Source organism: Pelophylax lessonae (genome assembly GCF_965119305.1).
Source record: "Pelophylax lessonae genome assembly, chromosome: 9".
In the NCBI taxonomy this organism is placed as follows: Eukaryota; Metazoa; Chordata; class Amphibia; order Anura; family Ranidae; genus Pelophylax; species Pelophylax lessonae.
Window position 1 is genome coordinate 110,268,847 of NC_138776.1, and position 25,388 is coordinate 110,294,234.

At 39.3% G+C, this 25,388-nt stretch overlaps 1 protein-coding gene across 3 annotated transcripts in view; it reads right to left on the reverse strand.

Annotated features, from left to right (window-relative positions):
• Positions 1–25,388, reverse strand: part of ARID5B (AT-rich interaction domain 5B) — a 367,300-nt gene that overhangs the window by 269,594 nt on the left and 72,318 nt on the right. For all 3 annotated transcript variants that reach the window (XM_082268249.1, XM_082268251.1, XM_082268250.1), the window contains one exon: positions 14,622–14,847. In XM_082268249.1, the coding sequence (XP_082124375.1) occupies positions 14,622–14,847 (226 nt within the window). The remainder of the gene's footprint in view (positions 1–14,621; positions 14,848–25,388) is intronic.

Here is a 25,388-nt window from a genome sequence, read left to right on the forward strand (position 1 = left end):
GTATTAAATGTGAGTGCAACTTCGCTTTATTTATTAATAAAGAGGGCTTAAAACAGAGAGCATTAGATCTTTTGTCACTTGTTTTTCAAACCAGAGGGATCTTGGAACCGCTGTCCCGGTCAGTGGAAGTGCCACCCCACAGGAAATATCTCTGGAGTGGTGTCCCCTTTTGTTGAATTTAAGCTGTTTGACCCAGTAGGGTCTGTGATATAAGGTGAGAGGCAGAGAGTGCTTGGTGGTGGGGATCTCTTTAACACAGAGGGAAACCTATTAGAACTTATTCACTGAGTGTATTCCGGGTTTCTATTTTCATCACCTGCATAAGTTTGGACTCTCCACTACACCTCATGCACTTTGAACACTTTAATACTATGTTTTGATGTGAACCATTCACTTATGTGGAGTGGGTGGTTATGATCACTTTTTGAGATTGCGCTGCACTATTCTGTTATAAATTTACAGGAGGTTTTATAGATTGCCCTTGAGTGGTCAGCAACCAGTCTTATAATTACATTATTTTTTAGGTTCAGCGCTGAATATTTGTCTATTATTGAGTCATAATGTTATGGCTGATTGGTGTATGTTGTATCGCTGCGATCGACAGGATTAGGAGAATTTGTTTTGGGTTGTCCTTTAGCAGTAAGTTATGGTAATAGCAAAAAATATACAGCTACAGTTTAAAAAAATGATAATATATATATATATATATATGTCAACCAAAAGAGGTTGAGTGCACGTGCTCAGCGTCATATCCAGAGGTTGCAATTGGGAAATAAGACATATGAGTGCTGCCAGCTTTGTTGCAGAGTTTGAAGAGGTGGGGGGTCAGCTGGTCAGTGCACAGGCCATATACAGCACACGGCATCAAATTGGTCTGCACGGTTGTCGTCCCAAAAGGAAGTCTCTTCTAAAGATGATGCACAAGAATGCCCGCAAACAGTTTGCTGAAGACAAGCAGACTAAGGACATGGATTACTGGAACCATGTCCTGTGGTCTGATGGGACCAAGATAAACCTATTTGGTTTAGATGGTGTCAAGTGTGTGTAGCGGCAACCAGTTGAGGAGTACAAAGACAAGTGTGTCTTGCCTACAGTCAAGCATGGTGGTGGGAGTGTCAAGGTATGGAGCTGCATGAGTGCTGCCGGCACTGGGGAGCTACAGTTCATTGAGGGAACCCTGAATGCCAACATGTACTGTGACATACTGAAGCAGAGGATGATCCCCTCCGTAGGAGACTGGACAGCAGGGCACTATTCCAACATGATAACGACCCAAAACACACCTCCAAGATGACCACTGCTTTGCTAAAGAAGCTGAGGGTAAAGTTGATTGACTGGCCAATTGACCTACTGAGTATCTGTGGGACATCCTCAAAGGTAAGGTGGAGGAGCGCAAGGTCTCTAACATCCACCAGCTCCGTGATGTCTTCATGGAGGAGTGCAAGAGGACTCCAGTGGCAACCTGTGATGCTCTGGTGAACTCCATGTCCAAGAGGGTTAAGGCAGTGCTGGAAAATAATGGTGGCCAAACAAAACATTGACACTTTGGGCCCAATTTGGACATTTTCACTTAGGGGTGTACTCACTTTTGTTGCCAGCGGTTTAGACATTAATGGCTGTGTGCTGAGTTATTTTGAGGAGACAGCAAATTTACACTGTTATACAAGCTGCACACTCACTACTTTACACTGTAGCAAAGTGTAATTTCTTTAGTGTTGTCACATGAATATAATAAACTATTTACAAAAATGTGCGGGGTGTAATCACTTTTGTACAGTTTTACCAATGAATATTAAAGTTGTAAACCTGTGTTCAGACATTAGGATTTGTTTTACCTTCATCCTGAAGGGATAAAGAAAAAAGAAAGGCATTTTTTTTTTCAAATTAAAATAATAAACATGTTATACTCACCGTCTCTGTGACCATGAATTCCCACTTCTGGTGTCCCCTCGTCAGCAACCTTGGCTCCTCCCCTTCTCTTAGCAATTGGCTATGATGCTCACCCCCAAGCTGTGTGCGTCTTGGCCCCCACCCCCTGCTTTATCCTTACAGCATTTGAGCCAATAGCTCTTGCTGTTGTTCGAGTCCCTTTGTGAGGCGGAAGAGGGTTGAGATCCAGCTGTGCACAGCTATGGATCAATTGAGGACTCGGGTAAGTATTTAGGGAGGTGGGAAAGGAAAGCAAGCTGTAAAATGTTTTAACCTTAATGCAGGGAATGCATTAAGGTAAAAAAAATAAAAATTAAAAAAGAACTACTATTTTTTTTGTGTTTTAAGGCAAACATTGACAGTACAAAACCACAAGGAATGTACAGTACAGTAACTGTTTCGCAACACAGACTGTAGCAGGTTTTTCTCTGGTGATGGTTAAAGATGAGGGTGAAAATCTGGTAGGCTGTTTTGACCAAAATGAATGAATTCAAATGAAAAAGCCTCCAGCCTAAAAAGTGTTTACCATGCAGTAAAAGATGAAATGCAAATATGAGTATTTGCTTGGTTTGTGTGTGAAAGCAGGATGAGAGATGGCTGATGACGAGGCCATTTACAAGAAGGGTTTTTATGGGCTCTGTTGTAATTTGAAAGCAGTAGAAATGCTTGCTGGTTTGTTAACAGATCACACTATTTTCTTAATTGTGAAATATTTTTATACTTCTTTATGCAGTAATGCAAAGTACATTTTTCTTGCCCATAGGAACTGAGAAAGCATTCTTTCAAGTTTCTCTAACACCAGCCAAAATAGCAGATGTTCAATCTCCCCCCCCCCCCCCCCATGCAGAATTTGATCACAAACAACAAAAATGCTACTTTAACACTGTTACTTCTCAAAGCACAAGCAGACCAGAAAAAAAAACCCTTATTAATATTATTTGAATCTCTTGAGCTTATGTCAGCCTCATTATTTCTTGCATGCTTGTTGTAATACAAACACGTAACACAAGGAAACTGTCACAACTGTGATTATTCAGGAAGCTTCATTTGCATATGCCAAGTTACTGCAGCACACCTTGTCCTCCTTAAATGCTCTGTGCCTTGGTTGTGTGATCTCAGGAATGGTAATCTTGCAAGAACAGCAGCGATTCTAGGGTACAAGATTAATCATTGACAAAAGTAAAGGCTGAAAAAAAAAATATCCAGTCTGCTTGCTTTTAAGGTGTTACAAGAAAGGAATGTGATTTTCCTGCCAAGATGTGTATTAAAACTATGCTCAGTGCATTTACTGGGAAGGAAAAAAAGATCAGGGTTATTAGTATTTACAGTAAGTATTACTTGGAGTTATTGTTTTGTCAAACATGGTAGGCTAGAATATTAAACCCGAATAGAAGATCCAAATCTGGATCAATTATTCAGAATGACTGGGAGCTGTAGACTTCCAAATAAAGGACCTTTCTATTACTAACAGCACTACACTTTAAATGTATTAATGGAAGACTCTACTGGAAATAAATTATAGGTTGCCATAGCTGACCCTTTCAAATTGGTAGTTACCTGGCCATCTATGACCTAATACTTCAAAAGAAAACTATACATGTTGTCAGTGAATTTAAAGTAGACATTTCATTTTTTAAATGTTGTTTTAAATTAGGTAAGGGTTTGACCCTCTGTTAGCTGTTTACAATTCAAGTCACCATTGGGATATTTTCCATCACTTTTTGGCATGTCACCAAGACAGGAAGGAATGGGAAATCTGCCAGATTGGTGGCTCTGAGATACCAAAATAAAGGCTTGGCTGGGATATATATATATATATAACTTCTGTCTAAACAAAGGGTTGTGCTCATTTTGAGGAAAAAGACAGCATACCTGAATCTAATTTTTACCCTGGTCTTCATTTTTTGGTATATGGCTGCCTCACTAAAAACTCCCAATTCTTGATTCCTTATCTTTCTAAATAGCTTTGGATAATAAATTATGAAACTGCAAGCCGCAGGTCTCCTGACCCCCCCCCCCCCCCCCCCCCCGTCTCCTGTTAATCTAGGGCTACAGAGCATAGAATCATGCCATCCTACTCAAAAGTGCTGTGAAAAGCTAGCTGAATCTGCCTGCCATTTTTACAAAAATCAGATTAAAAAAAAGGTACAGGTGTTTTTAGCCAACTGTCAACTCCATGGTCAGACACACAGCTGCAAAAAACAGGGCTTTCCCATTCAATGATGGCCTTTCTTTCATAGCCTGCTCCTGGTTGTTTCTACACTTCCCACTATTCACAATGATATTCAAGGGGGATTATTAGCATGGGTAGACTGAAAGCTCACCTTGAACTGCATCTCTGGATTTCTACAGCTGGCAGAAGTTACGCTGAAAAGTAAACTGGCCAATAAGGTCTTGCTACTGCAGTGACCAAACCCCTGCCCGATTCCTGGTTCTTGTGATACACAGAGCCCTCTCCAGCCCTGTCAATTGATGACAAAGAACCTCATGATATAGCGCTTGGGACCTTGACCCTAAATTTTGCCAACCGCTCCATCCATCTGCCTTTTTTCAACCAGAATGCCTTCAGGTATCTTCAGGAGTGCCTTGGCAAAATTCCCTAAAAATTGCATACAAGCAAGCTGGTGGATCAATCCTGGTTTTTATTTACACAAAGACACAGTTTTCATTGAATACCATTAGACATTGGATGCCTGCACAGCATCATTGTTTGCCTCTCTCTGTCAGCAGTGAGTTCACATTAGCTGAGTAAGGGAAAAAAAAAACATTGGAGTAGTAGTATCCAAAGGTGTATTTACTTTAAAAATAAATCATCTCTAATGTTGAGTGTCCCATGTGTGTGGATGTTACAGCTCTAACGAGCAGGGCCCTCTAGTTACTCCTGTATTGAATTGTATTGTAACTGTATTGTCTTCCCTCACATTGTCAAGCGCTGTGCAAACTGTTGGCGCTATATAAATCCTGTATAATAAAAATAATAATGTTACTGCATCATGTAAAACTATTAGTTTAGTTTTCTACATTTTAGAATGGGGTGCCTCGAGATTGTGCAGAATTGTAAAGGGCGCCTTGACTTAAAGGTCGAGAAACACCACTGTACAGGACTCTATTCTTTATTCCTTGATGCCACGCCCTGGGAACGCAAACGATGTGCACATAATATTATAAATCAGTGACATTCTTGTGAAATCATGCCTTGAATTATCACCCCAAGTAACAAATGTGGCTATGTTAATTACATGCCAATAAGCCATTCCTATATTACAGCTTTAAATAAAGTGGGGGGGGGCACTGTGTGTGCTACAAAGTAAAGTAGTGAGTGTCCAGCTTGTATAAGTGTAGATGTGCTGTCCCCTCAAAATAACTCAACACTCAGCTATTACACTGATTAAACTGCACACTGAGATTTTCAGTGTGTGCATTAGAAGCTTCAACAAATCAGACAGAGCTCACCTCACTTCCTAGCTGGAGGACTTTCGTCATTATCTACACTTTTCTCCCCAGCCTTACTGTCCCTGGCCCACCCCATTAATTCATTGGATATCTGTTCTTTTAGTCATGGAGGATCAGCATCACATGCGGGCATTACAGAATAGTCTGCATGCAAATAAAGTCAGTCTGCCTTAAACTGCCTATGCTTCCAGATTGACATTCACCCATCAAAGCATTTGAATATTTCCGTTAACTCCTCCCAAAAGCCAGCTCACTGCTTGCTGGGAGCCATAATCTGCTTGTCTTGCCAAGAACGGCATGGAGACCCAGTGATAACAGCACTAGGTCTTTTAAAAAAAGGTATGTAATGAAAACAGAAATGTTTAATCATTTTAATTAGCATGTTGATGGGGGGAGGGGAAGGGGGAGTCAGGGAAGGCAAAATATAAGAAGAATGAAATTCAGCTGTAATGATCTATTCAATGATTTAACTCTGCCCATTCACACTGCAGCAGCACGACTCTGTACTACTTCGGGGGCGACTTGTGAAGTCCCGTGCACCGCGACTTCGGCGCGACTTGCATGGACTTCATATAATGAATGTCTATGCAAGTCGCCCCGAAGTAGTACAGGACCCTTTTTCTAAGTCGGAGCGACTTGTGTCGCTCCAACTAGAACGGGTCCTGTAGCAGTCAATGGACCACGACTTGTCAGGCTCACAAGTCACCTGACAAGTTACTCTAGTGTGAATGGAGCCTAAGAGCTATGTCTATAACTGGCAAAACAATGCATCTTTTCCCTTTCTACAACAAAAAAAAAAGAATGGAGCCCAGGCAAACTATATGTGGCTTTTGGTACATTGATTAAAAATGCTTAGCAAGCAAATTCAAATCCATTTACTTAAACCACATGCAATGCAGTGTTTTCATAAAGACATTAACAAACACCCCACAGTGTACAGCAGTTCCATGCAAATAAATGTTTCTAAAAAATAAAAGAAAATTCTTAATATAGTTGTTGCCTTTATCAATTATGCTGCCCTACAAAGATCACAGATGCCACAATTCACCTGTATATGTATGTATATATATATATATATATATATATATATATATATATATATATATATATATATATATATATATATATATATATATATATATACATACACACACACACACACACACATATACATATATACACACACACACAAATACATATATTACACACACACACATATATATACATACAAACACACACATTTGTTTTTTTAATCCCAGAAGACACTAAAGTATGTTCCTTTATGAAATTATGTATAAATCCTGCCACTAAACCATCTGTCAAGCAGCAAGCTTTTGGGCATTCATTATTTGTTCTTCAGATTGTGATATTTTTGATGCTAATTTGTTCTAACAAATGGATTGACAAAAAGCCTCCTAGTAAGGGTGTTAGGTTTCATTAAAAGGAAATTCTATGAATTACTACAGCCAATATGAAATCACTAATTCCATGCCGGCTATGTTTCCAAATAATACAATTTTTCTTCTCTCTCGCGCTGTCTCCAAAGCTTTTTATTTATTATGTCTGTAATTATGGAGCAGAGGTTCTACATTCACCATGGTAACCTTGTCTTAAGATAAGCACTATTGTTCTTGTTAGTGTTTTAAAAATGTATTCTTAAAGCAAACCTGGGAGGATAGGAACATCATGGTTGCTGCCACTGCCAACTTGTTTTTAAAGATGCAAGTTCTAGGGCTAGGTTATCCTGATCTAGGCTTTGTTACTTAGTGAATCCCTGATCTGGTGTGCAGTCAGTAGCAAGCTGAAAAGAATTATCTGTCTTCAGTGTCTGGTTAAGGTCAGTAACAGTTATACTGTAGTGTGTAATCTTGCGCACACTGTTTTAGATGCTAAACATCCAGCTCACTGTGTCTGGGTAGCATTCAACCTGCAAATGGATAGCTCTCCTGATTGGGTGTAGAGGTGGTACCAGGAGAAGCCTTATGCTTCGTACACGATCAGATAATCAGAAGAAAAAAAATTGCTTTCAAATTGATCGTGTGATAATCTGATCGTTAGTACACAGCTTTCGACAGCCATTCACGACCGTACGTCCAACAATATCTAAAGGGGCAAACACAAAATCTTTTCTTATTCGATAGCCTAGCAAACACATATCATTTAATTAGTACAGTATGCGTTCACTAAAAATCGATATAGGCAAAGACCACGATGATCGGAAACACAAAAATAACCCGATAAGAGATGGGAGAATGGAAACAATGTGCGAACCTCCAAACATACAACCAGAAAACCATTTGCAGGCTATCACAATGTCAATGTTTGGTCAGGACTTTTAAAATACAGTAATCATGATAAAACGTGAGGCGAGTAGTGTTGAGCGAACACGGACTGTATTATTCGGGTCCGTACCGGATAATTGGATTTTTGTTACCCGGACACGGACCCGAAAAAACTTTACTGTATGTTCGGGTTTAAAATCCGTGTTCGGTAATTTTATTTCCTGCTTTGTATGTAATGGTGCGCTTTTAATGGCGGGCTTTCAACAGCCAATCAACAAGCGTTTAACTGGTGTGCGCCATCACAGCCATGCCTACTAATGTATTAGTAGCTGTGATTGGCCAGCTGAAGCATGTGACCCAGGTCTTTATAAGCTCGAGAGACACAGCGCGGTGCGTCAGTCTGCTGTAGTGTAGGGAGAGAGCACACAGCGGTGCTGCTGATTAGGGACAGACAGGGTAAAACAACATTGTGCTGAAAAGAATGCAGGGACACGTCGGAGTGTAGGCAGGGAAAGATATTTGAGCATTTTAGGGACAGGCTGGAGAGATTAGGCAGGGAGAGATGAGGAGACACAGGACAGAACAATCGTCTGTTAGCGATCTACATCGATTTTGCTGTGTGGGGGGTGGTGCAGGGAGAAAAAAATATATTTTATCAGTCTATTGTGTGCAGCGTTCAGCTATATTTTACTACAGAGTGCGGTTCTAATCTGCTATTTAAAAATTACAAATTTAAAAGGGGAATTTTTTTTAAGAGCACTTGCCATGCTCTTAACTACATTTTGCTGCCATTTGCAGCACTCTAGCCTTTGCCATTTGTTTTTTAGAGCCATTTTAGTGCCTGAAAGTTCGGATCCCCATTGACTTCAATGGGGTTCGGTGTCCGGGTAAAGTTCGAAAAAAGTCTGGGACACGGACCCGGACTTTTATTTCAAGTTCGGCCGAACATGGACATCCAGGTGTCCGCTCAACTCTAGCGGCGAGCAATACACAACTATGCCTTTACAATACGAATGGAAATAGCCAAAAGGCGTGGCAGATACAGGGTCACACGTATACGACATCAATTCTGATAACGTAGCTACACAAACAGGAAGCTTTTCCAGAATCGTACGGAAAAAAAAATCATATGTTTAGTACGCATTGTTGAATTCAATATTAGAATTATGCAACAAAATGAATGACAAGTCGTCCGATTATCTGATCGTGTGTACGAGCCATTCAAATCCAGTAGGCAGCTATGGCAAGAAAATTACTAATAGCTCTTGGGCCACAACAGCAGCCTATAAAGGAAAACCTTAGCCAGGATTCTGATACATTACAATGTCGAATATCCATAGTAGCAGACCCTTCTAGCTGTAATTACATCATGAAGCCCAAATTAATAGTGCTGCCGATTCTAAATACTATACCCTTTTTTCAGAGAAAAAAAAAATATATATGAAAGGGTCAGTGATTAGTGTATCCAAAATGTACACTTTAATTTATAAGCAGACTGACACATTACTGGCTTTAAGACATAGAAATCAAAAGAGAAGAGGGGCCTTGGTGTGTATTCCTATTTGCATTAATAGCTTCCTATGAATGGTAAGAACACATTGCTAGAATAGTGCCTGCAACATCTGGCAGACACTGCCACCTGTTACGGTCAGCGCTTCCCTCAATGTCAGCAGTTCAAAAAGTGCTGATTGACACACAAGCACCCTGACCTCTTTACACAGCTTTTAAGTACCAAGCCTTGGATCCATAAATCAATGATTTCATCACTAGTCTGTTGCGGAGTCAAACAGTTTATGTTGCATTTTTGATACCCACTGATAATAAAAATGCAACAAGGCGAGTCATGCTTGGAATGGCCACCTCAAATATGCTGACCTGGAAGCTCACAAGAAAAAGGTCTCTGCCTTGGAACACAAAGAAATAAGACACTTGAGTTAAGCTGGCCATACACTGATTGAAAATGTTCAATGTGGCCATCCCTGTTCTACAGAAGTCTATGGCCAGCTTTAGAAATACAACTTCAAGCCATATAACCAAAACCGTTACATATGTTTTGGTTGCACTGATCATTTTACTACAAAATAGATTTCAAAAGCTTAAGTTTGTTAAATTTGTAACTGGCTTGTGCACTTAATATTTAAGGAAAACAAAATATGTATAGATAAACATAGCCCACTTTATTTAAGCTGGAACAAAGATGGTTTTACAGGTGGAGGCCACGAACATGTTTTTTCCCTACTCATCTTTTCTGATTGTTTTTCACTAGTTTTGCATTTGGTTAGAGTCAGTGTCACTACTGGTTGCACAATAGAGGTTGCACAGGCAGTCCAACTCCTCCAGGATGGCACATCAATAAAAGCCATTGGCAGAAGGTTTGCCGTTTCTCCCAGCACAGTCTCAAGAGCATGGAGGAGATTTCAGGAGACAGACAGTTACTCTAGGAGAGCTGGACAGGGCCATAGAAGGTCCTTAACCCATCAGCATGACAAGTATCTGCTTCTTTGTGCAAGGAGGAACAGGATGAGCACTGTCATAGCCCTACAAAATGACCGCCAGCAGGCCACTCATGTGGATGTCTCTGACCAAACAATCAGAAACAGGCTTCATGGGGGTGGCCTATGGGCCCAACGTTCCTCTAGTGGGCCCTGTGCTCACTGTCCGGCATTTGCCATTGAATACCAGAACTGGCAGGTCTGCCACTGGCGCCCTATGCTTTTCACAAATGGCAGCAGGTTTACCCTGAGCACATGTGACAGATGTGAAAGGGTCTGGAGAAGCTGGGGAGAAAGTTCTGCTGCCTGTTACATTGTTCAGCATGACCGGTTTGGAGGTGTGTCACTGAGGGTCTGGGGAGGCATATCCATAGAGGGAGGCACAGACTGCTACAGGCTAGACAATGGCACCCTGACTACTATTCGGTATTGGGAGGAAATCCTTGGACCCATTGTCAGACCCATGCTGGTGCAGGTGCAGTGGGTCCTGGGTTCCTTCTGGTGCATGACAATGCATGGCCTTATGTAGGGAGAGTATGCAGCCAGTTCCCTGGAGGATGAAGAAATACCATTGAATGGCCCCCATGCTCGCCTGACCTAAATCCAAAAGAACACCTCTGGGACATTACGTTTTGGTCCATCGGACGTGGCCAGGTTGCACCTCAGTCTGTTCAGGAGCTCAGTGATTCCCTGGACCAGATCTTGGAGGAATTAACCCAGGACACCATCCGTTGTCTCATTTGGAGCATGCCCAGACATTGGCAGGCATGCATACAAGCACGTGGGGGCCATACAAACTATTGAATACCATTTTGGAGTTGCTGCAATGAAATTTCAGCAAAATGGACTAACTTGCTGCATCATATTTTCACTTTGATTTTTGGGGGTGCCTTTGAATTCAGCCCTCTGTAGGTTGACAATTTTCATTTCATCAAACAATGTGGCATCCTTTCATTCCTAACATTATCCCGTCCATATCAGTATAGATATTAGGATTAATTTTTTGAGAATATATACATATATATATATCTCTATCTATATCAAAATATCATTCAGGCTTGATTTTACTTTCTGATCACTAGTACTGCACAAAAGGCAGCTGGGATTTGAAGGGACACATACACTATCCTTCCCTACAGCCTTTTGTTTGATCGGGATTCAAGTTACAATGTATACAAGATACAATGCATCTTTCAAATATTTGTGAGTTCTTTGAGAACTGAAGACACCACTTTAAATGAGAAGACCTTAATGGCTTTCTGCAAAGAAAAATTGTGCCATTATAATTGACAGTCCGTCGACTTTCAGAATAAAACTACTGTTTTAACAACCTTAACCTAGAACACATTCTGCTCAATGCCTCTAAGGCTTTCAATAAAATAGTCAACCTGCAAAGCATATTTTCTAGGCTTAAATAACAATCCAAAGAATATAAATGTAGTCTGACTGTAATGACATATTTATAGGGCAATAAAGCCTACACTGCTGCTTTTATGCTACACTTAAAGGGGCATTGTAAAAAATAAACAGAGAAAATGAATAGAATTTGCTTAAACTTATACCAGAAAAAAATATTAGTCTGGGCCAAATTTAGGTTTCTACTTTTGTAATTTGCTCCTTTTAAATTTACATACAAAGCAGACTAAAATTTGCAAATTGCATCTAAAAAAATAAAAATAAAATAACCATCCCTAGAGATATACAATAGCAATATAAAAATAACAGTGCTAATAACGGCAACAAAAGTAAATTGTAATCACCATCATAAGATAAATTCTTACATACAACATGTTTTTTTTTTGTCCCCCCCCCCCCACACTTTTTTTTTAAACTATTTTGCATGTCTTGTGATCACAGATGCTACCTAGTTCTATATAAAACATGCATACACAGACATTTCTGGTAAGCAAACGCATTAATCAGGCTGACACACATTATGCTACTGTTACAGCTTCTGGTAAAAAAAATAAAAAAAGCAGATTTAAGAGATTGCATTTCTGACACTAATGCTATACTAAAAGCAAGCAGCTATTTAAATATATTAGAACAAAGGTATTGCAAGCCTATGAAACTAATCTTGTAATCCAGGATCCCCAGACTATGACTGGTGACTGCAGCCAGCAAAACACAACTATTAGAAGGGATCTGTTGCTGCACATAGGTATTGGGTGGGAGGTGGGTTCTGATCAATGTTGACAGTGTAAGGTAACTGGCCTGAAAAAGTGTGCTGCCTAAATCAGCCACTTAAGGTAGGCAGGCTCCGCTTCCCACTACAAACAAAAGTTCATTGGGGGGGCGAATCATGATGCCTTCTCTGAGATGTGAGATAACAGTAAATCTTTTAAAACCAGTTACTTTACACTATTGTCCACATTGATGTAGTGTGGTTCATTTTCAACTTTCAAGGGAATTTACCCATTTCACAAGTGCCATAATTAAAAGGAGGAATAATACATCATAGTTACAATGGACCTCACTGATCCTTACATTCACTCTTATGGTTTGAGTGAACATTTTGAGACAAGGCTAGCCTCTGACTGGAGGGATACATTCCACTAGCATTTATGTCCTCTGTAGCCATCATCCCTTGGGAGACTTTTTCAGAACTTCTATTGCCAAGTTTTATCATTGAACTTCTATATTCCTATTTGATCTGATGAAGCAAACTACGTCTTTGAAACGCGTAACCTAACAGCCACTTTGCAATGTGAGCTTGATACAGCCTGTGGAACAAAATCTATTTACCTTGGGGTGAGGTACTAATACTACATTAATTGGTAAATGCTATTTGAATGCGAATGATGCATGCGGTTACATTTTTGGATAATGGTACTTCTTTGTAATTAATGTATTTTTATGACATATAACTATGAATTTTTAAAATAGATTTTTTTTTTATAAAGAAACACAGTGTATGAGTGTAGCGAAGGGGGTAACACAGTGAAAGTCACCGTTGTATTCTATTTTCAAATACTTAAACAGGACTTAAGGTTATGCAAACAGTTTATGAACTACTTTTTACGTTTTTAAAAGTAAAATGTATACTTTCATATTGAGCTTTACCATTTTATGTTATGTTACACACTAAGTCACAATAATAAGATATAGTTTTATTCAGCAGACATTGTTGATTATAATTTATGATATTATATATATATATGGTTGTGGAAATTAACAAACTGCTGCACTGAGAATAGTTACAAGAAAATTCATTTTTTTCCCTCACTTTTTTTTATTCTCAATAAGAACCAATGATATAAAAATATATGTATTCAAATTTGCTACCAAATGAAAGCCAAATGTGTTCTAAAATGACTATGTAAAAGGTGTATAATGCAGGCTAGGGTAATCACAAAAAACTAAAAAGGTAAAATTGGGAGGAACTGAGGCATCGACAAAACAGAAAATGTGCTCTGCGACTCCATTGAATTTGGGGAAAAACAGACCCAGGGACCCAAGTGCTTAAGAAGATGGAAAGACACACACATTCCATTCTACATACCAATACAGAAGTCTTATAAACCACAAGAAAACTTCAGTTTTAAGGTTTTGGTATGTGTACTGCATGTTATGTTTTACTATTTTATCTTAATTACTTTCAAAATGGTTATTTTCATATACCTCTCATACTTGTTCTAACAAATCGGTGTTGCTGGCTGGGATTTCCAAAAAATATATCATACTGATATATTCTACAGTGATATTAAAGAGTTGTAAACCAAACATTTTATATTCCTGATACGTGTCTGCTTTACCATGTACTGGTTTGAAAAAGTCTCAAGCTCTTTTATATTGCTTCCTTTGTGTGAAATCCCTGGTGTTCCTGTCAGTTCCTCTGCTTTCCTAGTAAAAACTGACCACACTAAGCAGGGTAACACCCCATGGTCCGTTCTCTAGCTATGCTGGGAACTCAGCCTGCTATCGTCCAATGATCAGACTTGTCCTGACACACCCCCTCTGCAGAGTCTTTCACTGGGAAGATCAGTGTGCTGCAGCTTTTCCTCCATCCAGCTCTTTTGCAGCTGAGAACAGAGGGAATGTGTTTACTTCTAGAAAAGGTTTTTATAATTTTAGGTCTATACCTAATTTCTGAATGGGTTGTTTTACAAAATGAACATTTAAAAACATTTTAAGACATCTAACCAAGTGATTTAAATTTAAAATCCAGGCAAAACTCAAACGATTAAACACAGTTATGCAAACATTCTAAGATCATGAAAATCATTTTCAAAAGGCATACAGATTATAGTGTGAGATCACCGACAACAAACCACCAACACAAGACACCATCATGAAGAAGCTCTTGCTTGTTAGACAATATTCTATTCTAATATGACTCCCTGTAGACACTGCAGATACTCTGCTTATATTTAAGTTTACCCTATGTTATTACCAAGCAACATTTTGTAAGGAATCACAGCAACATCTGAATAGAAGGATATGGGCACTGCAAGTAAATACTTACCCAGTTCAGCCTTTTCTTTGAACACATCTTTGAAGTTAAGTCCACTATTTAATATGGATTGTCTGTACTTTAAGATACATTCCTTCTGGCCATTTTTTCCCAGTTCCTTGAGCTTTATAGGTAATGCACGCAGGCCACATTTCCATTTGGAGAAATCCAAGTGTGCCCATTTTACTAAGTCTTCAAGCTTGACGATGACCTTTTCTGAAACTGCAATTACCTCATCCTGAAGAAAAATAAAAAATAATGGCAATTAACAGATTTCAAAAAAATATTTTATTCATCTATACACACAGCTAACTAAATTAGTTGTAATATTGTTTAGCGGCCACAGGCATTTCATGCAATAAAATGAGAGCTCAGGTTAACATAAATTTTAAATAGAAGATAAAAACAGAAATCCGAAAAAACATTTGTAATAAAATGGCATAGAAATAAACAGAAAACATTTTTCTATTGTACACCACACATTTACACATGGAATTGTTACAAAATAAAACACATAAGTCTTTTAGGATGAATTCTGACCATTAGCTATGTGTTTTTTTAGTGCTAGATGGAAAACCTCTAGTGTGCAGGTCATTGTTCAGTAGTCTGCCTTTCACCTGAAGGGGTTGAGTTTAAAAATAAAATATTCCTTTTTTGTGAACAAAGGACACATACACATTGTAATGGACGCACTGTCACTTTGCTGAATTATTCAAGCTAGATGGAAAATCCAGGTTAAAAAGAATTCAAAGGAGCATTAAAGATATTTGTTGATGCAGTGATAAAAATATTCAGTAAACAAAAATATAAAATTTTAAGGAAGCCAAACAATATCCATACATGGAAATCTTTCCCAAAATTGAATAAGGGTTACCACAAGCTCAGAGAACCATCATTTAGAACTCCTAGCTAAAATGGAATTATACCACTCACCAAGGTGCTCTTCAAATGAAAATAAAATTTGTGTGAGTCAACACTACTGTTTAATATAAGCATATCATCACATGGAGATTATATTATAATATATATATATATATATATATATATATATATATATAGATAGATAGATAGAGATTATATATATATATATATATATATATATATATATATATATATATATATATAGATAGATAGATAGATAGATAGATAGATAGATAGATAGATAGATAGATAGATAGATAGATAGATAGATAGATAGATAGATAGATAGATAGATAGATAGATAGATAGATATATCTAGCTATTAGTCCTATTGGAGAACAGTTCAGTTAAGTCAAACTGGGTTGGGTCTTAGAACAGATGCACTGAAATGTGGCCAAGCTGGTAGCATCCCACCCCATGTCACAAAGCCGTAACCAGCCAAAAAAAATTATATATACATTACACAAACTATGTGTATTTTTAGATATTATCTTTATGTAGTAACTCAGAAATCTGCTCTTGGTCCCCCCCTTCCCTATGACTTAAAACGCATCAGAGTGTGTGGTTTGTGGAGCACACCTATACTGCGGTTGGGTTAGTAGTGCTGCCTTCCCCATGTGTAAACACTCAGAAATCCAAGTTACTTTTTACATCCAAGTCTCTGATCCACTAAATTGTATGCATAGTCAAAACGATTTTGTCCTTTTGGACAGAGATGGGATAAGGTTACACCTTTCAGTTCATTGCTCTGTCCTGCTATAGCAATTTGCTTTCACTTCCTGACTTAAACACCTGTCACCAGGATAGATGTCTCCATTGGAAGAATTACCCTCACCTATTGGTTTGGGGACAACTGTAATATTTTTACCTTCTCATCAATGTCTAAGATCAGAAGTAACTCAGAAGCATCACAAATGCCTTCATGTGAAAGCATGATGCATATTGAGAATAGTTCATATTCCCATTGCACACCTTCCTGGATATAGGCACATCAGTTGTGGGTGCTGCAGTGATCACTAGCTGGACACTGGGTCTATCACAGGTACATACATATTCGCCAGCACACCAAGGATCTTGCACAGCAGTCTGAAGAAACTTTTTATTGCAAAAGGATCACATCAGGATAGGTACAACATTTCGGAGTCACGCAGGACCCCTTCATTAGGCATGTGATCTGCGTGACTCTGAAAAGTTGCACCTATCCTGATGTGATCCTTTTGCAATAAAAAGTTTCTTCGAACTGCTGTGCAAGATCCTTGGTGTGCTGACAAATATGGATGTATCCGTAAGCATGATGCATACGTCTTTCTACAAAAGCATCATCTGCTTCCCTAAGTAACCCTAAGCACTCCAACTGAACCATGTATACCCTTTGCACAGAGGTGCATTCCTGGTCATTGAGTGCTGGTAAACCTCTAAAATATGTTTATACATTGAGATATACTGCAGTCACTCCTTCCCCCTTTAAGATTTTAACTACCAATTTTGTTAACGTTCCCTGTCCCTCATTAAACTGTAAGCTGTAACAAGCAGTGTCCTCTTGATTTGTGTTGTATATTGCTGTGCATTGTCAATGTGTGTACTTATTATATAGCTATGCATTTCATGAAAAAAATTATATACACATTTTTTTTACAGACAGATATGTACATATTTACAGACGAATAGCTAGAGCGAATACAGCAGAAATCTCTTTGAAGTAAAAAAACACATCAATGAAAAAATAGAATTCCTCAGTGTAACAGTTCAGCTATTTCACATCACTGCCAAAGAAGGGCAGCATAGAAAATGAAGACTTTTAGGTCCATTTAGAAGCAAATATAAATTGTCATGCTGTGATGAATAATGGTTTGCTGATCTTTACAGAAATGAAGTTAATATAAATTCTTGAAACTTTGACAAAAGAACAGGCTTTTGTTTGCATGTGTTTTCTCGAGTTTTGGATACAATATATTAATTCAATTTTTTTTACTGAAAAAAAGGCATTGGAATGATTTAATGGAAGCCATCATCAGCTGATACACATTCTTAAGTTTGAAAAACACAGCAGTGAAGTAAAGCAAAGAGCAGTTTTACTCTGCAATATATCTCAAAATAAATATAAAGCGATAGCAGCACATTTTCTAAGCAAGGCCCTCCCAAATGGAAGGTCCAACGAAAACTAAATCATATTTTTGTCTTAAATATGTGTATTTGCAGTGCTGTATTTTGGAACTTAAAGAAGTGGTAAATTCAGAAGGTTTTTATCTTAATGCATTCTATGGTTTGAGATAAAAAGCCTTCTGTGTGTAGCAGCTGCCCCAGCAACCCTTAATACTTACCTGAGCCCCATCTATCCAGTGATGTCCATGAGTCCGTCAGCCATCCGGGACTCTCCCTCCTGTTTGGCTGAGACCCAGCAGGGGCACCATTGGCACCCTGCTGTCAATCAAACTCAGCTAGCCAAACAGGAGAGAGAGGGGGCGTGGCTGAATAGCAGCTCCGTGTCTGAATGGACACACGGAGCTGCAGCTCAGCTCTGGTGCCCCCATAGCAAGCGGTTATGGGGTCACTCGACAGGGGGAAGGGGCCAGGAGCAGCAAAGAGGGACCTGAGAAGAGGAGGAGGATCCGGGCTGCCCTGTGCAAAATCAAGTATTACATGTTTGTTATAATTAAAAAAAAAAAAGCGAGTCTTTACAAGAACTTTAAAGGCTCATCCCGTAGCATGATGTAAACATGGCAAATTAAAATGTTGGTATATGCTTTATGCATTTGGAGTAATTCATCTTTAAAGCACACAAACAGAGATACTAAAATCACATTTCCTTTTATGCTCTATTGCTTCAGAATCTTTGTATTCTACTAGTCTCTAATTCTATTATAACAGGTGCTTGTAAACTGCTAGAAACTCTACGAGAATGAATTACTTCACAATAAAAACAGCTAGAGAGGACAGAGTTGGCTTGCTTTAAAGTGCTTTTACCGTTTGTTAAATATATACAATTCTTAATAAAAAATATACAATTAATTTTTAATAAAACGAGTATACTAGGTGTGGATGGCTGCTGGCTACTGTAAAAATAAAACCTTAAAGCCAGATACTACATATACTAGTAACATCACTACATTCTCAGTGCAATGGGGATGAAGAGCTGCGGCTGGCTATGACAGTCAAGGATCCTGTAGTTTCTCACACCTCGTCAATTCACGAATAGCTTTTTTTTTTATGGAATGCAAGGTGTTCCTTGACTAAAAGAGGGTAGAGGAGGGGTGGATGAATGAAGTGAACTCCCCTAGTTCATTCACATACAAATCTAGAAAAAAGGGATAGTGATCTTTGGCATAGTGCCACCAAACCAGTGTGCCTAGCCTCTAACCTCTCACTTTCTTGTAACCAGCCCTTTGAAATAGGATGGTATCTCCAGGGAGTTACAAGAAAGTGAGAGGTTAGGCACACTGGTTTGGTGGCACTGCACCGAAGATCACCATCACTTTCTTCAAGATTTGTACAAGTGACAGGATTCACCATTCAGGACCCCTTTAGAACATTTGAATCAATACCATTATATTTCTGCACAATTTTGGAAATATTGTGTTACTTTTTTGATGCGCCACCATAATACCGATATACGTGGAGACATCAGCACTTAATATGAAATCAAGAGCACCACTTTTTTACTTATTTATGGACACTAAGCACTTTATTGGTTATCTCGATTAATAATTTGTCACCATTCTCTGTTTAGAAGTTTACAAATCATGGTATTTTATGATATTTTACTACGTATCAGCACTAAGTTACAATGTTAAAACCTATCCTTTAGCTAATTCACCATTAGCTAAAGGATAGGCTTTTAAGTGACAGCAGCAGCCTCACCTCATCTAAATAAATTATATACATAATCCCTTTCACTTTTTCTACATTGGAATACATGATAGCAAGAGAGACATTCTTGTATAATCTAAATTTTTGGCACTTTTGTAGGGACCAGTGACATTACTACAGTAATCAGGCTCTCTCCGGGTCCCCTGTGGTCCCTCATTCCCAGACTGGACAGCTCATGAATTCTGACACTGCACAAGGTAGTGTCTTTTATATACCTTCCAAATTATTTCATCACGCAATTAATATATTAATTTAATCCATATTCTCACTTTATAGACATATATCAAAGCTCCTGATGAATGGACGGAGGTCCATGAAACGCGTCAAGCCTACGATTACTCAGATATTTTAATGTATTATGACATATTTAGATTGTGAGCACACAGAGATCATGAGGCTTTATTGTACCTATTTACTTCAGAGAGATCCGCATATGATCCGAGGAATATTGTATTATATAATATTTTATTTGTATTTATTTGTACCAATATTGTACCATGACTGGTTGTTATATCTCTGTGTATGTCTCTGTAACCATATCCTCATATGTTTCTGTATTTTTGTAATAAATTTCCTTGTCTAGTCAACCTCATTTAAAGTCCCACACTTTTGCTTTTATTTCTACTGTTCTAAGGACATTGGCAGGGAAGGGGTTAACCTAGTGGGTAATCAAAGTGTTAGGTGTGAGCCTATGGGAGTGTTTACTAACTGTGGGGGGATGGGCTTGTGAAATGACCACAGAGACCTGTGATCCTATATAGAAGGATCACAGGCACTCTGATCTTTTTAGAGAAAAATGGTTAGCTGCGTTTACAACAGCTGACCGGCCTCCTCTCTCAGCAGGGAGTGATCACGAGTGCCTGGCAGCAATCGCGGCCGCCGGTCCCGTGGATCAGCAACCCCGCTGCCAATCATGCTTGCTCCCCAGCACCACACACGCGACTGACGTAGGGCTACATTGTTTCGCGCAGTCGAGCCAGCCAGCCTTTAAGACTGCGGCGGGCGGTCGGCATGTGGTTAAAACACAAATTTTCAGGAAACATCATAAAATACATTTTTGGGCAAAACCACACCATATAATACCCATTTTGGTTAAAATCTAAAAGATTTGGTTGCATCAAGTAAATAGATTTTAAACATTCAACGCCCTAAAATCGTGTGCACCCATGATATCGCCAAAACAATGGTGCCCATAAATCCCCATAGGTTACGCTTTAAAAGCCTTTACAGCTCATCAGTTTATAGTGAACTAGTAGCTCTTGTGCATCACGTCCGGTTTTACTGTTTGCATGCGAGATGGAAGCATGGATTTGCCTCGGTCTCACTACAATCTCTCTCCCCCAGCCACAGGCTGTGTTCCCGGGCACTGGTGAGCACAGAATAGCCCGGTGTAACGTTAAACCCTACCCTGTGAAAATTCCCTACCCTCGTCACTTCCTGTGCACATACGTCATGGAACATCTGAGCCGCTTCCCACTGCACATGCTCATAGCTGCGGAGGGTAGGGAATTTTCACGGGGCAGTGTTTTTTAACGTTACACCGCATCAGCCGTTGCCGTGCATACATCAAATCATCTCCACTCCAACATTAAGTCATCTCCGCGCCAACCCCCCAGACTTCCCTGCGGGCACGCGTCATTTGCGGCGTCCCACATGATCTCGGCTCCGCGATTTCTATTTTTATGGACCCGCAGCCGCTTTTACATTTTGGAGCCGAGATCAGGGAAGTGTGAGGGGTTGGAGCGGAGATGATTTAATGATGGAGCGGAGATGATTTAATGTATGCGCGGCAACAGCTGATGCGGTGTAACATTAAAAAACACTACCCCGTGAAAATTCCCTACCCTCCGCAGCTGTGAGCATGCGCAGTGGGAAGTGGCTCAGCTGTCCAATGACGTATGTGCACAGGAAGTGACGAGGGTAGGGAATTTTCACGGGTAGAGTTTTTTCACGGAACACCGGGAGGAGGGTAATGGAGCTGCCACATCACTTTGAAGCCGACTGTACAAAACACAAATAAGCTAACAGCTGCTACTGCGGCCATCAGCTTGTGATTAAAGGATCACTCTTTGGACGTACAAAGAGCTGAATTGATTAAGTGACCTACCACATAAAATTGGGATCATCAAAATACATAAAGTCTTAAATTACTGAAATATTCCCATAAACATTCTCAGTCCAAATCATAAAATACACTGGTGCAGTCCAAAAGTCCAGAAAGTGCCCAGGTGAATCTGTGTCACCAATCAAAAATATATGCTATGTGCTCAAAACTTTAGGGTCCCTTCACACTGGCTTTCCGCCCGGCGGACTCAGCGGGATCAATCCGCTGATCCCCGCTGAGCAGGCGAATGACAGCTTCATCTCTGCTTACTTTGCAGAGAGAGCTGTCAGATCCCAGCTTTCCTCTATGGAAGATCCTGTCCGTTTTTATCCGAACTGATCCTGCAGACGGATGGAAAATAGGGTTTCTATCCATCTGGATTTCACGGATCACATTGGATCGGAAAGCGGCAGGTGTGATCGCAGATGTCACTGCTGACATCCGCTGCTCCATAGAGGTGCATGGAGCGTCCAATCAGGTTCGCCTGAAAAAACTGACAGGCAGACCTGATTGGAAAGCTCATGTGATACCTTTTAATAAATACAGAGAGCACTATTTTGTTGGCGTTTTGTCTATTACATGTAATTTAGGAGCTACATGAGGATTTCACCTGTTAACCCTTGATGTTCTGATGTAATATGATGCCTGTATTTGAAGATGGGATATTGCCAGGGACCTCAGTAATGCGCTGTTAGACCTCCTGTAACATTAAGGGGTCTACAAAGAAGGTGCGTGCTTGGGTTGTTCCTTTGTGGATGATTTAGCACATTTTCTTTGAGTGCATAGTCTATATTTTTAATTGGCAACACAGATTCACCTGGACACTTTCTGGACTGTGGACGGCTCCAGTGTATTTTTTTAGGATTTGGACAGAGAATTGTTGTGGGAATAGTTTAGTAACTTTGGACTTATGTATTTTAATGAAAGTAACTTAGTTTACACAAAGTAGCGCTGCACTTTTTTTTTTTTTTTTTTTGTTTATTTTATATGCCAAGGGGGAAAAAAAATCTATCTAAGGAAACAAAAAGGTTTGCCTTTGGATATGCTTCCAAGTTCAATAACAGGAACTAAACTTGAATGCCAGTCTAACTCAAAGCACCAATACATAATTAAGTACCAGTTGCCCAATTCCTAAACTTACAATGAGCCAGTGTTAATAGAATTGGGCACAGTTTTGTCTAAAAATGGGCAACACAAGTCAAGGCATGTATAGATGGGGCTTAACATTGTACAGATTCATTAATGGGAATTTAATCAAATTATTGCAGATTACAAATTTGCTTGTGAATGCAGCAGAAATGCCTTTTGTCATAAATTCCATGCTGTATAATACAGGTACATAAAACTGTTAACACAATATCAACTTTATAATTAGTGCTAATATCCTGTAGCTGGAAAAAAAGGTTACTGGACCTGCAGAATGCAAACCCAAAATGAGTTTTAAGAAGAGGAGTAGTAAATGCTGGCATCTGGTATTAATCATCAGCACAAAAAAAATCTACCACATCGGTATGTTTTGTTGAAACTTCTATAGTGAATCTTTGCAGATAACATCATAAATGTAAAAGGTCAGCTTCACCACACAAAGAAAATATATATGCTTTCAAAAGTGAATGTTTCTTTTAAAGCCAAAGTTCAAATCTGAATTATTCAACTGCAAGTAATAAAAGTATGATATATTGAATACATAGAAAAAAGCCATTAACTAGAAATGTCTATAAAAACTTTTTCCCTCCTGCCACCTGTTGTAGTTTACACAGTACTCTAAGCATACATAATGAATTATAATACTGCTTGGTCCCACTAGCGATTCACCTTTTTCGGTGCTGCTCCCCTGTCAACCTGCCACTGATACCCAATTACCAATCAAGATGCACTGCACCATTTCAGTCAGCAACAGAGCAATGTTCATAAGAAAAAATGGCAGTTGATTTTCATCAATTCTGGTAAGCACCAGATTTACTGGGTTAAACATGGCCCTTTTAGGTCATAACTGGTACCTCCAAGGGGCCTATTGGTCATTTTACATTCTTTGCACCCCAGGAATGCGGGGCTCCAATAAACTTTAATGTATTTTGGCTTTAACACAGCCATTCCCTCTTCTTGCACCTTACTCACTATTGGTAAGAAAGCTGCCTATTATAGTGGTGGGCAAATAATTATACATAGGAGGTAGAAGAGGCAGGGCAGGACAAGCAATTACTGAGGCAGTCTGCTTTTGTGTCCAGTTATAAGTGTCTCAATTCAAATTTTATACCTTATTCACGATAAACTATATCCTAATAAATAATGCCAATAAAGAGGTCTGCATTAGGGTATATGTGGAGCCAGAACTAACATGCATAAATATGGCAATAACCTAAAATTGGCTCAAATAAACTCACATAGCTATGCAATATTCATACAGCCCATCTATGATAACATCCCATTATACAAATGAAAAGCATTAGGATTGGGACACAGTAATCCATCTAGCATGTGTGTGGATGTGATTAGCTCCTCAAAAAAAAAAAAAAAAAAAAAAAAGGGAGGACAATTTAAAGAGACTGGGACTTTTTAAATCCGTAGCAATCCAAGATTGGGACCTCCAATGCCTACATTTGCCCTTTAGATAGTACCTCTTCCAAAAACCAGTGGTGCCTCATGAAAGAACACAGACCAATTGGATCGCCCCTTGCTGTTCATTTAATTTCGTAGTTGCAGAGCATGAAAATCAGTTTTACTGGCCAATAAGCAAACACGCAGGTTGAGAATAGTTGGGCCACAGTGCAACCACAGGATTTGTTGCCCCTGTTAGAATTATTTTTGGGGTTTTGGGATGCTATTTAACTACAGGAAGTGTGTGTGGGCAGTGGAAATGGGGTATAGGCAGAAAGATCAACAGAATTATACTTCAAAAAGAAAGCAATGCTTATTGAAGTGTAGCACAAGCTCTTTTTATAGCCCCTTAATAAGGCTGCCCCAAGGGACAGCCTTCTTAGGTATTTACATTTAATGAAGTGTTCATAAATTGTATCTGACTTTAATAATGTTCTGTGGCTTCTCAATTGCCACCCCAAATACTCTTCTGTGTTTACTACTTTGATAAATTCATAAGAAATGTAATGCAGGAACATTAAACTACGGGTCTGCGTAATGTGCACTAAACACATACTGCTAATTCTGAACAAAGTCTTCAACAAAGGATGAGCCAGCTATAAAGTTTTAGTCATATGAATGAATGCAGATTTTAAACTTGCATTTAGCAATTAATAGAGCACAATAATGTTAAAAAGTGTCATAGAACAGAGGTAAATAAGGAATGGGGCAATAGAAGAACAGTGCGCTTTCTTCCATGTCACTCCTTTTTCCTGATATCTTATGCCTGGGTACTTTTTGTCTGTAGAAATGCTTCAAAGAGAGGGCTGGATCCACCATTCCCCAAAAACTATTTGCTCTCTCCAGTTCTCAGAAGTTTCCAGAATACTGCCTACCCAGAAAGAAGAAAAATGCAATTTCTTTACATAGGAGGGAACAATCGGTGTGAAACACGGGTGATTTCCAGTTACTTTGCTAGCCAACAGTAGACTTTAAAGCAACTCTAAGCAAACAGCTGAATACTCAGATGAAGTACCCAATGTACATGAGAGCGGTTTTACCTGCCAAAAGATTAGAATTTCTTCCATTCCCGTGCCGATTTACACAGCTCTGCTGCACAGGACTGCCCTGACTGGTGGGTCGGGAAACCTGATGACCCCACTGTAAAAGTAGCGCTTACAGGTCTGCTTCCTCCCCCAACTTGTGGCCAGTCATTGAAGAAGCAGCAAACTGAGGAAGCATTCACACTACAGTAGCAAGCCAATGCGCAAATAAAATCACAAAAAGCCTCAAAAACGTGTGCCATGCTT